Source organism: Oncorhynchus tshawytscha, linkage group LG28 (assembly GCF_018296145.1).
Source record: "Oncorhynchus tshawytscha isolate Ot180627B linkage group LG28, Otsh_v2.0, whole genome shotgun sequence".
NCBI lineage: Eukaryota > Metazoa > Chordata > Actinopteri > Salmoniformes > Salmonidae > Oncorhynchus > Oncorhynchus tshawytscha.
This window is the reverse complement of record NC_056456.1, coordinates 36,263,776-36,277,047: the sequence shown is the minus strand read 5'-3', so window position 1 is coordinate 36,277,047 and position 13,272 is coordinate 36,263,776. Positions and strand designations below refer to the sequence as shown.

The window sequence follows — 13,272 nt, the reverse complement described above, 5'->3', positions numbered from 1 at the left end:
ATACTGGTCACATGACTCACATGTCTCCCCTTTTTAAATGAATACGGTTGGTTCTCTGTCGAGATTGCAGTCAGAAGTGAGAGATCAGAGGAGAACATGCCACTTAAATGGCTGTTAGAATCCAAAAAGAAGGCCTGTATAATGTAGAGATTAGAAGATAATTTACTGAACTGTAATGTTTTTTTAATCACTTGTATAGTCCCCTCCTGTATAATGTATACTGTATATTGTCTGTTGTTTTAACTTAAATTTGCTTTGCATTATGAAAACTATGTGAAAAACAGACACTAAAATGCTGATCAGCATAGCTACGTTACAGCAGCATACAGTGGCTACTGAGTTCTGTCCTGTTGTAAATTAGCTATCTTCCCTGCAACGGAATGGTATCAACCACATATTTGATGTGTTTGATACCATTCCACTGACTGTTACTGCAGCCATTATTATGAGCCATCCTCCCCTCAGCAGCCTCCACTGGTGTGATAGAAACATCTGATATGGCTTGCAGAGAAGATAGCTAAGTTACAACAGGACAGAAATTCAGCAGCCCCCACTACTATCACGCATGGTCTATTTGTTCTCTTCTCCTTTATCTTTTTCATTGATTTAACTAGGCGATATCTAGTTACAGTGATAAAGCCAGATTAGATATTGATTTATTTATTGTCATATATAATACCTATTCATTCATACATGATCTCCTCTTCCCCCTTCTGCTTCACCAGTCACCGCTTTGGCTCAACCGATCCCTCCATCTTTGGGGTGTCGATCCCTATTATGTCTGTTGTGAGTATCTCTCATCTTTGCATCACTATCTCCACGTCTTGGAATGAGTCTGTTATCTTTATGGCTTTACGGTATCTTTGTTTTGTCTGGTCACCAGCCATGCTAGGTCAGTGTGTCTTCAGGTTATTGTGCTCTCTTTGTGGGAATATGACCTATCAAAATATCCACTTGCCTCATTCATTTTTAGCATCAGCCGTTTATTACATGTTTCTAGAAACACACAGGGGATATATATCTATATATACACACAGGTAATATATATCTATATACACACACAGGTAATATAGTGCATTCAGAAAGTATTCAGACCCCTTCACTTTTTCCACATTTTGTTACGTTACAGCCTTGTTCTAACCTTGTCTAGCCTTGTTTTTCCTCATCAATCTCTACACAATACCCCATAATGACATCACAATACCTCATAATGACAAAGCGAAAACAGGTTTTTAGAATTGTTTTGCAAATATATTTAAAGCTAAAAACATAAGCATTCTGACCCTTTGGTATGAGACTTGAAATTTAGCTCCGGTGCATCCTGTTTCCTTTGATCATCCTTGAGATGTTTCTACAACTTGGTTTGAGTCCACCTGTGGTCAATTCAATTGATTGGACATGATTTGGAAAGGCACAGACTTGTCTATGTAAGGTCCCACAGTTGGCTGTGCACGTCAGAGCAAAAACCAAGCCATCATGTCGAAGGAATTGTCCGTAGACTTCAGAGACAGGATTGTGTCGAGGCACAGTTCTGGGGAAGGGTACCAAAAATGTCTGCAGCATTGAAGGTCCCCAAGAACACAGTGACCTCCATCATTCTTAAATGGAAGAAGTTCAGAACCACCAAGACTCTTCCTAGAGCTGGCCGCCCGGCCAAACTGAGCAATTGGGGGAGAAGGGCCTTGACAGGGAGGTGATCAAGAACCTGATGGTCACTCTGACAGAGCTCAAGAGTTCCTCTGTGGAGATGGGAGAACCTTTCAGAAGGACAACCATCTCTGCAGCACTCCACCAATCAGGCCTTCATGGTAGAGTGGCCAGACGGAAGCCACTTCTCTGTAAAAGACACGACAGCCCGCTTGAAGTTTGCCAAAGGCACCTAAAAGACTCTCTGACCATGAGAAACAAGATTCTCTGGTCTGATGAAACCAAGATTGAACTCTTTGGCCTGAATGCAAAGCCTCACGTCTGGAGGAAACCTGGCACCATCCCTACTGTGAAGCATGGGGGTGGCAGCATCATGCTGTGGGTTGTTTTTCAGCAGCAGGGACTAGGAGACTAGTCCGGCTTGAGGGAAAGATGACTGGAGCAAAGTGCAGAGAGATCCTTGATGAAAACCTCCTCCAGAGCCCTCAGGACTTCAGACTAGGGCGATGGTTCACCTACCAGCAGGACAACGACCCTAAGCACACATCCAAGACAACGCAGGAGTGGCTTCGGGACAAGTCTCTGAATGTCCTTGAGTGACCCAGCCAGAGCCCGGACTTGAACCCGATCTAACATCTCTGGAGAGACTTAAACGTAGCTGTGTAGCGACGCTCCCCATCCAAACTGACAGAGCTTGAGAGGATCTGCAGAGAAGAAGGGGAGAAACTCCCCAAATACAGTTGTGCCAAGATTGTAGTGTCATACCCAAGAAGACTTGAGGCTGTAATCGCTGACAAAGGTGCTTCAACAAAGTATTGAGTAAAGGGTCTGAATACTTATGTATATGTGATATTACAGACTTATTGTTTCTATTTCTAAATTAGCAAAGACTTCACACACAGGTCAAATATATATATATATATATATATATTTAAAATGTATTTATTAGGGCTCCCGGGTGGTACAGCAGTCTAAGGCACTGCATCTCAGTGCTAGAGGCATCACAACAGGACACCCTGGTTCGAATCCAGGCTGCATCACAACCGGCCGTGATTGGAAATCCCATAGGGCGGCGCACAATTGGCCCAGCGTTGCCGGGGTATACCGTCATTGTAAATAAGAATTTCTTCTTAACTGACTTGCCTAGTTAAATAAACAATGCATGCGATAATGACTGATACTGAGAATGAATGTGGAACAAAGGGGATATTTTGAAAGTTGTTGTCTGTTTGTTTTAATGTGACTGGCCATTTGGACCTTGGTTTATGGACTCAAGGTAAAGTTTCACTGTTAAATACACACTGCAAATATCTTCTCTGTTTGAGTTGACCAAAGCAGGTTTTTCAATGAACACTGACATTTTCTGCGTAGTTCACTGTTCGACAGTTTACTGTCCGACAGATCACCCAAAAATCTTAGTTAGTAGTTTATTGGATGATGGAAATCCCGTCATTTATTTGGGGTAAAGGTTGACATATTGATTGAGTTATAACATGTCTAGATAAAGACTAACAGTACCAGTCAAATGTTTGGACACACCTACTCATATTTTCTACTTCTATTTATTTTACTATTTTCTACATTGCAGAATAATAGTGCAGACATCAAAACTATGAAATAACACATATGGAATCATGTAGTAACCAAAAAAGTGTTAAACAAATCAAAATATATTTTATATGAGATTCTTTAAATTAGCCACACTTTTCCTTGATGACAGCTCTGCAAACTATTGGCATTCTCTCAACCACCTTCATGAGGTAGTCACCTGGAATGCATTTAAATTAACAGGTGTGCATTTTTAAAAGTTAGTTTATGGAATTTATTTCAAATGAAAAAAAAAATCAAATAAGCAAAGAGAAATTACAGTCCATCGTTACTTCAAGCGCAGTCGCAAAAACCATCAAGCGCTATGATGAAACTGGCTCTCATGAGGATCGTCACAGGAAAGGAAGACCCAGAGTTACCTCTGCTGCAGAGGATACTGATGGATTTAGCTCAAATGTAACATGTTTCAAGTTAAACTAGTTTGTTTGTATCCTGTTTGGTGAATGATTACTGTGAGTATTAATGGAGTTTAGGCCATGAAACTGTGTGTATGCTAATTTAGAAAGGTTGACCTAATCAGATAAGAGGAAATTGCCTCGGATCAGAGAGCAGGGTCAGGCCCAGAAGATGGATAGCTAAACAAAGAGAGGACCATGGGCATTTTACAGGGGAAAGGAGGGAAACTCATTGGGGTCATAAACTGTATAGCTGGGGGGGGTGACGCCTTCAAGACGGTGGTGACTAAAAGGAGGGAAGAGTATAAGATGTGTTGTGTAACTTTCTAAAATGGATGCACTTAGCTGACTATATCCTTGGTAATAAACTCTTGAAACTTATCTTGAGCTTTTGGTCTCAATCCCTTATTGCAAAGAGGTAGCAATAGCATTTTTCTATATAAGTGAGGATCCTTTCATGAGAGTTACCGACCTCAGAAATTGCTGTCCAAATAAATGCTTCTGAGAGTTCAAGTAACCGATACATCTCAAAGTCAACGGTTCAGAGGAGACTGCTTAAATCAGGGCTTCATGGTTGAATTGCTGCAAAGAAACCACTACTAAAGGACACCAATAAGAAGAAGATACTTGCTTGGGCCAAGATACATAAGCAATGGACATTAGACCGGTGGAAATCTGTCCTTTGATCCAAATTTTAGATTTTTGGCTCAAACCGCCATGTCTTTGTGTGACGCAGAGTAGGTGAACGGATGATCTCCTCGTGTGGTTCCCACCGTGAAGCATGGAGGAGGTGGTGTGATGGTGTGGGAGTGCTTTGCTGGTGACACTGTCTGATTTATTTAGAATTCAAGGCTAACTTAACCAGCATGGCTACCACAGCATTCTACAGTGAAATGCCATCACATCTGGTTTACGCTTCGTGGGACTATCATTTGTTTTTCAACCAGACAATGACCCAAAACACTTCCAGGCTGTGTAAGGGCTATTTGACCAAGTAGGAGAGTGATGGAGGGCTGCATCAGAGGACATGGCCACATTTTAAAATGTTTAACACAATCACCCAACCTCAACCCAATTGCGATGGTTTGGGATGAGTTGGACCACGGAGTGAAGGAAAAGCAGCTAAGAAGTGCTCAGCATATGTGGGAACTCCTTCAAGATTGTTGGAAAAGCATTCCTCATGAAGCTGGTTGAGAGAATCCCAAGCGTGTGCAAAGCTGTCATAATATATATATATATTTGACCTTTATTTAACTAGGCATGTCAGTTAAGAACAAATTCTTATTTTACAACGACTGCCTACCCTGGCCAAACCCTCGGGATCACAGCTCGGGATCAAAACAGGGTCTGTAGTGACGCCTCTAGCACTGAGATGCAGTGCCTTAGACCGCTGCGCTACTCAGGAGTGAATCGAGGCAAAGGGTGGTTACTTTGAAGAATCTGAAATATAAAATATATTTTGATTTGTTTAACATTTTTTGGGTTACTACATGATTTCATAGTGTTGATGTCTTCACTATTATTCTACAATGTAGAAAATAGTAGGAATAAAGAAAAACCCTTGAATGAGTAGGTGTGTCCAAACTTTTGACTGGTACTGTACATATTGATTTGAGTTATAACATGTCTTGATAAAGACCTACATATTGATTGGTTTGAGTAGGATGTATCCCTCTAATGGTTAAGGTTAGGATTTGGGGTCATAAATCTGTTACCTCTCACCATGTAGATGGCAGACCAGCAGGCGGCCATGTTTGGTGAGTGCTGCTTCGACATTGGTGATGTGAAGATCACCATGGGAACGGGCACCTTCATGAACATCAACACTGGGAGCAAGCCACACACGTCTGTGGCCGGTACGTAGCTAACTGCTTCATCACAGATCACAGAACTATGAGGCAGATATTTCACCGCATGTAGAAATGTGGTTGACATTCTGCACATTTTTCTAAATCAATGAAACATTTGACCTCAATACAGTTTTCTGTTTCCAAAGCCCTCGAAGCCGGTGTTTGGAGGATATATTGGCACGGGTGTTGTTAGGCCCGAGACAAAGACGAGGGCCGGCAAACCTTACCACTATATCCTCCAAACACCGGCTTTTGAGGGCATTATCACTTTTATAGAACGGGTTAGCAAGATGTTACATAGATGCCCCACTTCAAACTGAAGCTGGAAAAGCTGCAAACTAGCTGCACTTCCTTTGACCTTTTTTCAATTTAAATTTATTTTGTATATATCCATAAAAATGATGCCAGCTAATTCATGATTTCGACTGGATTCCTGCAGGTCTGTCTTGTCTCGACTCCCGACCCAGACACTTTCATTACTATGGGATAGCTGGAGATCAAATTTGAATATTGAAACAATGTTGCAAATGTCGGAGAGACAGACAGCAAGGTTTCTAAAAATCTCAGCTGTTGAAAACTAAATGTTAGTCTTAAAGAAATTGCCAGGCTGAGCTGATAAGACAGTGGATTGTGCAGTCAGATGGAACAGAGTACATTTTGACATTTAGCCGGTGATAATTTGTGGAATAGACACCGGCTGGAATGCGCTTTTAACCAATCAGCATTCAGGATTAGACCTGCCCGTTGTATAATTTATAATATAAACTTTTTTTTGTGTGAATTTTTCGAGTGAATAATATTTTATCATTACTTATATATTAATATTTATAATAAAATAAGAATTATTATTAATAATAATAACAATCAGGATGTTGCGTCCAGTCGGGTAAATGCAAATGGACAAAAGCCCCATGCTTCAGTCTATGTACATTTTATAGCCACCATTCTTCATCACTTGGGCAACAGGTGAAAATGCTTATTGCTAAAAGCACATCTGATAATACAGACCATGCATAGGCTTTATCCAATATGTTAATTATTTTTATGTAATTTTTACCAATATGTTATCGGGACCATTTCTGCAAATTATATTTTTAGATGGCGTCATCATTTTATTTTAATTCATTGTGGATTCAAATGTCCTTTTTCAGAAAAGTCACCAGAACTGAGCTTCATAAATAGAGTTAGCCTGCCCCGAAGGAGGTTAAGGGGAGGACCAAGGACCCCCTAAACAAGGGGACTGGAATTGGTCCAACTCATTCTAATACATGCACAAAATTATCCTCTCTACCTAAAAGCATGATAGTCATGATTTTCTCATATTAAATTGGAGGTTAATTTGGCCCCGGACAGTCGATCTGAGATCGTCTTAAGTTTGTGGGATTTTTTCGTTGTTGTTGCTTTAACCTCTGAGCCTATTCTATGAATCAGGTTTGAGGAGTTAACGAGGTAACTTTGGTCAATTCTTGAGTTCAACTCGGGATTACTGGTACCACGAACGTGTCTCACGTTTTAGACAGGTACATTTCTCTGGCAGCGAATCCTTCAGAACGAACCTCCTTCGTTAATAAAATAAAAAAAATTGTCATGTTAAAATACCTATCACATTAGACATTTAGTTATGACAGAATGCATTTCAAACTTCATGCACAGTACTTAAATGTTTGTATGACCATACAATTAGCCTATTTTATCAATAGCAGTGGGATCAAAGGTGCTTGTGCATTTATAACCACACCAAAGATGGCATTTAACCATAACCTAAATAAAGACGACCCTTCTAAAAGCCTATTTCACACCACAGCCTGCTGAATTATCAATATCACTTCTCTTTCATTAAGATTTTTGGCACAAATTCAAATTTAGCGCTGACTCCCCCATGGATTGATGTTTCAGAATTGTCTCAATGAAGAGTTCGGGGTTCGACTAGACACGTGTAAACATGCACGCGCAGTTACCAAGCCTGCTAGAGTTGGCGACAGGCGGACGAGCATTATCCACCATCGTAGTACAGATGAAGCCTGAGAAGGAATGTGAAGCTAACTGAAGCTGGTTAGCTTTAGAAACCCAGAGAAGATCTAACTTGCTTTTGTAGTACATACCACTCAGATTCTCAGGCTTTTCATTTCCTTTTTTCTTTTCACAAATATTTTTTGGGGGGGATATTCCCTCCAGCTCAGTAAACAACAATATCAATGAATAAGACACTTTTACAACAAAAACAGTATGCAGTTCAGACATTGTCCCAGGTTGTCATGGAAATCTGTTGTTTGTACAGGTCTCTACCCTGTTGTGGGGTGGAAGATCGGCCCAGAGGTGGTGTATCTAGCAGAGGGCAATGCAGCAGACACTGGCACAGCCATTAAGTGGGCACAGGAGCTGGGTGAGTCTGACCACTGGCATGATGCCTGTTTGGCAACAATCCAGGAGCTCTGTAATTAGGATATTCTCAAAAGTAAGGGGAAAAACACCAACCGTGCGTAATTCATATATTGATTCATATATTGATATTTGATAGAAAAAGGGCATGAAAACACTACGTGCATATAAGTTCATATTTATCCCATAGTTTGGTGATGTCAGAGGAAGTGACATCAGTTGTGTCATTCCAGAGCTGTTCTCAGATGTACGGGAGACAGATGCCATGGCCAACAGTGTGGCCAACTCGGACGGTGTGTGCTTCGTTCCCTCGTTTAGTGGCCTGCAGGTGAGTGTGTGTATGCACACAGGAATGATTGAAGTGTGTGTGTGTGTTTGCTTGCACAGACACACACACACACATGCGTATACTGTGTATTGGTTTCACAGTGAGAGTGTTAATGACAGTTGGGTGTGCCATCAGCCTATGAGTTTTGTGGTTTTGTGGGTGTTTCTGGGTGACCTTGGAAGTAGTGTCATCATGAATGTGTTTACAGCGTTGTCACAACAGTGTTGTCATAACGTCGTCTTTTCCTTCTCTGCCTACCTTTGTGCAACCAGCTTTTGTAAGTTTGTCTCTTGTTTCATTTCATGTGAGTTTACGCTCCCAAAACATGCTGGAATAATGTTGTGTTTGTGTATATGCCTTTGTTTATGTGTGTGAAATGTTGTTTATATATGCTCTTGGGTTTGGTTATTTATTTATGTATATATATGTGTGTGTATGTTAATGTAGGGCCCTATAAAATCAGTACAATGTTTTGCCTGATTCCGTTTACTGTTTTCCCAAATTCCGTTTTCTCAGTTTTGTATTTACAGGTTTCTGTTATTTTCTGGTTTTGCCTTTCAAAATCACACATTAAAAAAAAAATAGAACATCCAATTTAGTTGTTTTTCTATGTTCACAACAATGATTAAACCATATCAGGAGACCACTTGTGCGGTCTATGTAAAAAAAAAAAAAATACAATACATTTAGATTTTTCGGTGTAGTTACCCTGTAATGGAAGTGTGCAGCAGCCAGAAACTGTTGTTTGGCTAGCTGTGTTTCTGTGGCGATCATGTGATTGCAGAGTTTGCAAAACAAAATGGCCACTGGATTGATGCGAATAATCCTGATCTCATTCTGCCAGGCAAATAGGCTACGTTGTAGTTTACATTTAACTGAGGAGGTTTTTAGGAAAGCCATTCATTCTCTGCAAGCAGAAGGTTATCATTAGCATCATCGCTATCGGCTACACAAAGATTAGACATACGCGTGTACCCCCCACCCACACACACACATTGCTGTGCCGTTGCAGGACAATACAAATCACTGTTGCATTTTGTTGATGTCTCATGATTAACTTGGGCAAGTTAATTCATTTTGTCATAAATTCAATACATTTATTTGAATATTGTTGAAGTCCATTTGAATATATAGATTCTGTGATTCTGTTCACGTTCTCCACATCGTAGATTTTATAGGGCCCTAGCTATGGTGTGTTAGTGTTGTGTCCTCACTATGTATGTTTAACGTGTTTGTGTGTTCACCAGGCTCCTTTAAACGATCCCAAAGCATGCGCCTCTTTCATGGGCCTAAAACCATCCACAACCAAGAGTCACCTGGTCCGAGCCATTCTGGAGTCTGTTGCATTTAGGTCAGTGTGTTTGCTTGAGAGTTTGTGCGTGCATATGTGTGTTGGCGATATTGGTCAAGTTATTAATATAAATTCTGAATTTATCGATAAAGATGAATTAACTGTGAAATGAATGCGGGCACAAGGAACAAAATGGTGTTTTGAAGACCAAGTAATCTATCTGAAGGTTCAGTGCCTTCGGGAAAATATTCAGACCCCTTCACTTTTTCCACATTTTGTTACGTTACAGCCTTGTTCTGAAAATGTATTAAGTCCAACATTTGTCTCACCAATCTAGACAATACCTCAAAACGGACAAAGGACAAAAAAAATAACGTTTTTTGGAAATTTTGGCAAATGTATTACAAATAAAAAAACATTAAAGACCTTATTAATAATTATTCAGACCCTGTTAAATTGAATTGATTGGACATGATTTGGAAAGGCACACCTGTCTATATAAAGTCCCACAGTTGACAGTGCATGTTCGAGCAAAAACCAAGCCATGAGGTCGAAGGAATTGTCCGGAGAGCTCCAGATCTGGGTTGAGGCACAGATCTGGGGAAGGGTACCAAAACATGTCTGCAGCATTGAAGATCTCCAAGAACACAGTGGCCTCCATCATTCTTAAATGGAAGAAGTTTGGAACCACCAAGACTCTTCCTAGAGCTGGCCACATGGCCAAACTGAGCAATTGGGGGAGGAGGGCCTTGGTCAGGGAGGTGACCAGGAACCCGATGGTCACTCTGACAGAGCTCCAGAGTTCCTCTGTGGAGATGGGAGAAACTTTCAGAAGGACAACCATCTCTGCAACTTTCCACCAATCAGGCCTTTATGGTAGAGTGGCCAGATGGAAGCCACTCCTCAGTAAAAGACACATGACAGCCCACTTGGAGTTTGCCAAAAGGCGACGGTTCACCTTCCAACAGGACAATGATCCTAACCACACAGCCAAGACAACGCAGGAGTGGCTTCGGGACAAGTCTCAAAGTCCTTCAACGACAATCATACCACTCTCAAAGTAGGTCACTCATTTTACCCATTCAAGCAATAACTGAATGCCTCGATGCCTGTCTGCCTGCTTTATATAGCAAGCCACGGCCACGTGACTCACTTTTGTAGAATCGATCCATTTTCGTGAACTGGGTGATGTACCTAATAATAAACTGTCCATGTGTATATTTGAAGATGGTATATACTGATTGTGTGTGTGTGTGTGTGTGTGTGTGTGTGTGTGTGTGTGTGTGTGTGTGTGTGCCATTTCGTAGGAACAAGCAGCTCTATGAGACGATGCTTAGAGAAACACACATTCCCATCAGGAAGATCAGGTAGGCCTACATTGGAGTACTCCCTATACGTTTCAGATCATCTCAAACTATTCTTTAGATTGTATTGTGGTATTGATGTATTGATCGGTGATTGTTACTGATTTTACGGATCTCTCTACAGTGCCGTGAAGAAGTATTTGCCCCCTTTCACTCAATAACTAGTTGTTCCACCTTTAGCTGCAATGACTCCAACCAAATGCTTCCTGTAGTTGTTGATCAGTCTCTCACGTCGCTGTGGAGGAATTTTGCCCCACTCTTCCATGCAGAACTGCTTTAGCTCAGTGACATTTGTGGGTTTTCAAGCAGGAACTGCTCGTTTCAAGTCCTGCCACAACATCTCAATTGGGATTAGGTCTGGACTTTGACTAGGCCGTTCCAAAATTTAAAATGTGTTGTGTTTTTTAGCCATTTTCAGGTAGGCTTGATTGTGTGCTTTGGATCACGTGTCTTTCTGCATCAATGTGTCTTGCTGCATCAATGTGTCTTGCTGCATCAATGTGTCTTGCTGCATCAATGTGTCTTGCTGCATCAATGTGTCTTGCTGCATCAATGTGTCTTGCTGCATCAATGTGTCTTGCTGCATGACCTAGCAAGACATGGTGCTTCCAGGTGCTTTTTTTTTAGCAAACTTGAGTCCACTTTTTGAACGAGATGGGTCCCCTTATGTCTGGTTAAAACCAAACACAAACCTCAGGAAAGGACCTTCCCCAAACTGTTGCCACATAGTTGGAAGCACAGAAACGTTTAGAATGTCATTGTATGCAGTAGTGTTAAGATTTCCCTTCACTGGAACTAAGGGGCCCGAACCATGAAAAACAAACCCCATTTATTGCTCCTCCACCAAACCTTACTGTTGGCATTATACATTGGGGCAGGTAGCATTCGGTATTGCGCATGGTGATCTCAGGCTTGTGTGTGGCTGCTCGGCCATCGAAACCCATTCATGAAGCTCCCGACTAACAGTTCTTGTGCTGACGTTGCTTCCAGAGGCAGTTTGGAACTCGATAGTGAGTGTTGCAACCGAAAACAGACCATTTTTACGTGCTTCGCACTTCAGCACTCTGCGGTACCGTTCTGTGAGCTTGTGTGGCCTACCACTTCGCGGCTGAACCGTTATTGCTCCTAGATCTATTCACTTCACAATAACAGTACTTACAGTTGACCGGGGCAGCTCCAGCAGGGGAGACATTTGATGAAGTGACTTGTTGGAAAGGTGGCATCCTATGACGGTGCCATATTGAACGTCACTGAGCTCTTCAGTAAGGCCATTATATTGCCAATGTTTGTCTATGGAGATTGCATGGCTATGTGCTCGACTTTATACACCTGTCAGCAATGGGTGTGGCTGAAATACTAATTTGAAGGGGTGTCCACATACTTTTGTATTTTTAGACACATATATATATATATATATATGTGTCTATCAATCATGAATCCTCAATGTTTTGTGTGTGTGTGAGACAGGAGTGTGCAAAGATATTTATATATTCTGAGGTGCATGTGTGTCTGATTTATTATTTGTGTGTATGCAGGGCGGACGGTGGCATTTGTACCAATGACTTTGTCATGCAGCTGACGGCGGACCTGTTTGGCAGGAAGGTCGCTCGGCCGACCCAACACGAAATGTCCTGCCTGGGGGCAGCCTTCGTTGCTGGACTGGAAGTTGGTACGTCCCGCACACACACACACACACACACACACACTCGACATGAACACACACTCACATTCGACATGAACACACACACACAGGTAGATCTTCCAGAATGGTATTGAGTCCTGCTGCTTATACAAGTAGGACTAGGTAGACCGAGGCAGAATAAGGGATATGTTTGCTTGGGAAGGCGTTTTTACAGACAGTGTGTGTTGCTCGCTCTCGAGTAGATCAAATACATTGAACGGCTGGAGTTTAGAGGTTTGGAATCAAATGTATTTATATAGCCCTTCTTACATCAGCTGATACATCAAAGTGCTGTACAGAAACCCAGCCTAAAACCCCAAACAGCAAGCAATGCAGGTGTAGAAGCACGGTGGCTAGGAAAAACTCCCTAGAAAGGCCAAAACCTAGGAAGAAACCTAGAGAGGAACCAGGCTATGAGGGGTGGCCAGTCCTCTTCTGGCTGTGCCGGGTGGAGATTATATCAGAACATGGCCAAGATGTTCAAATGTTCATAAATGACCAGCATGGTCAAATAATAGTAATCACAGTGAACATCAGGGTTCCATAGCCGCAGGCAGAACAGTTGAAACTGGAGCAGCAGCACGGCCAGGTGGACAGGGGACAACAAGGAGTCATCATGCCAGGTAGACCTGAGGCCTGGTCCTAGGGCTCAGATCCTCCGAAAGAGAGAATTAGAGAGAGCATACTTAAATTCACACAGGACACCGGATAAGACAGGAGAAATACTCC

General features: G+C 41.8%; 1 protein-coding gene across 1 annotated transcript in view; it reads left to right on the top strand.

The window, feature by feature from the left end:
- gk5 (glycerol kinase 5) overlaps positions 1–13,272 on the top strand; it is a 33,819-nt gene that overhangs the window by 13,011 nt on the left and 7,536 nt on the right. The window contains exons 9-15 of the mRNA XM_042307774.1: positions 726–786; positions 5,380–5,506; positions 7,779–7,883; positions 8,113–8,207; positions 9,455–9,558; positions 10,806–10,865; positions 12,398–12,531. Coding sequence (XP_042163708.1) covers positions 726–786; positions 5,380–5,506; positions 7,779–7,883; positions 8,113–8,207; positions 9,455–9,558; positions 10,806–10,865; positions 12,398–12,531 — 686 coding nt within the window. The remainder of the gene's footprint in view (positions 1–725; positions 787–5,379; positions 5,507–7,778; positions 7,884–8,112; positions 8,208–9,454; positions 9,559–10,805; positions 10,866–12,397; positions 12,532–13,272) is intronic.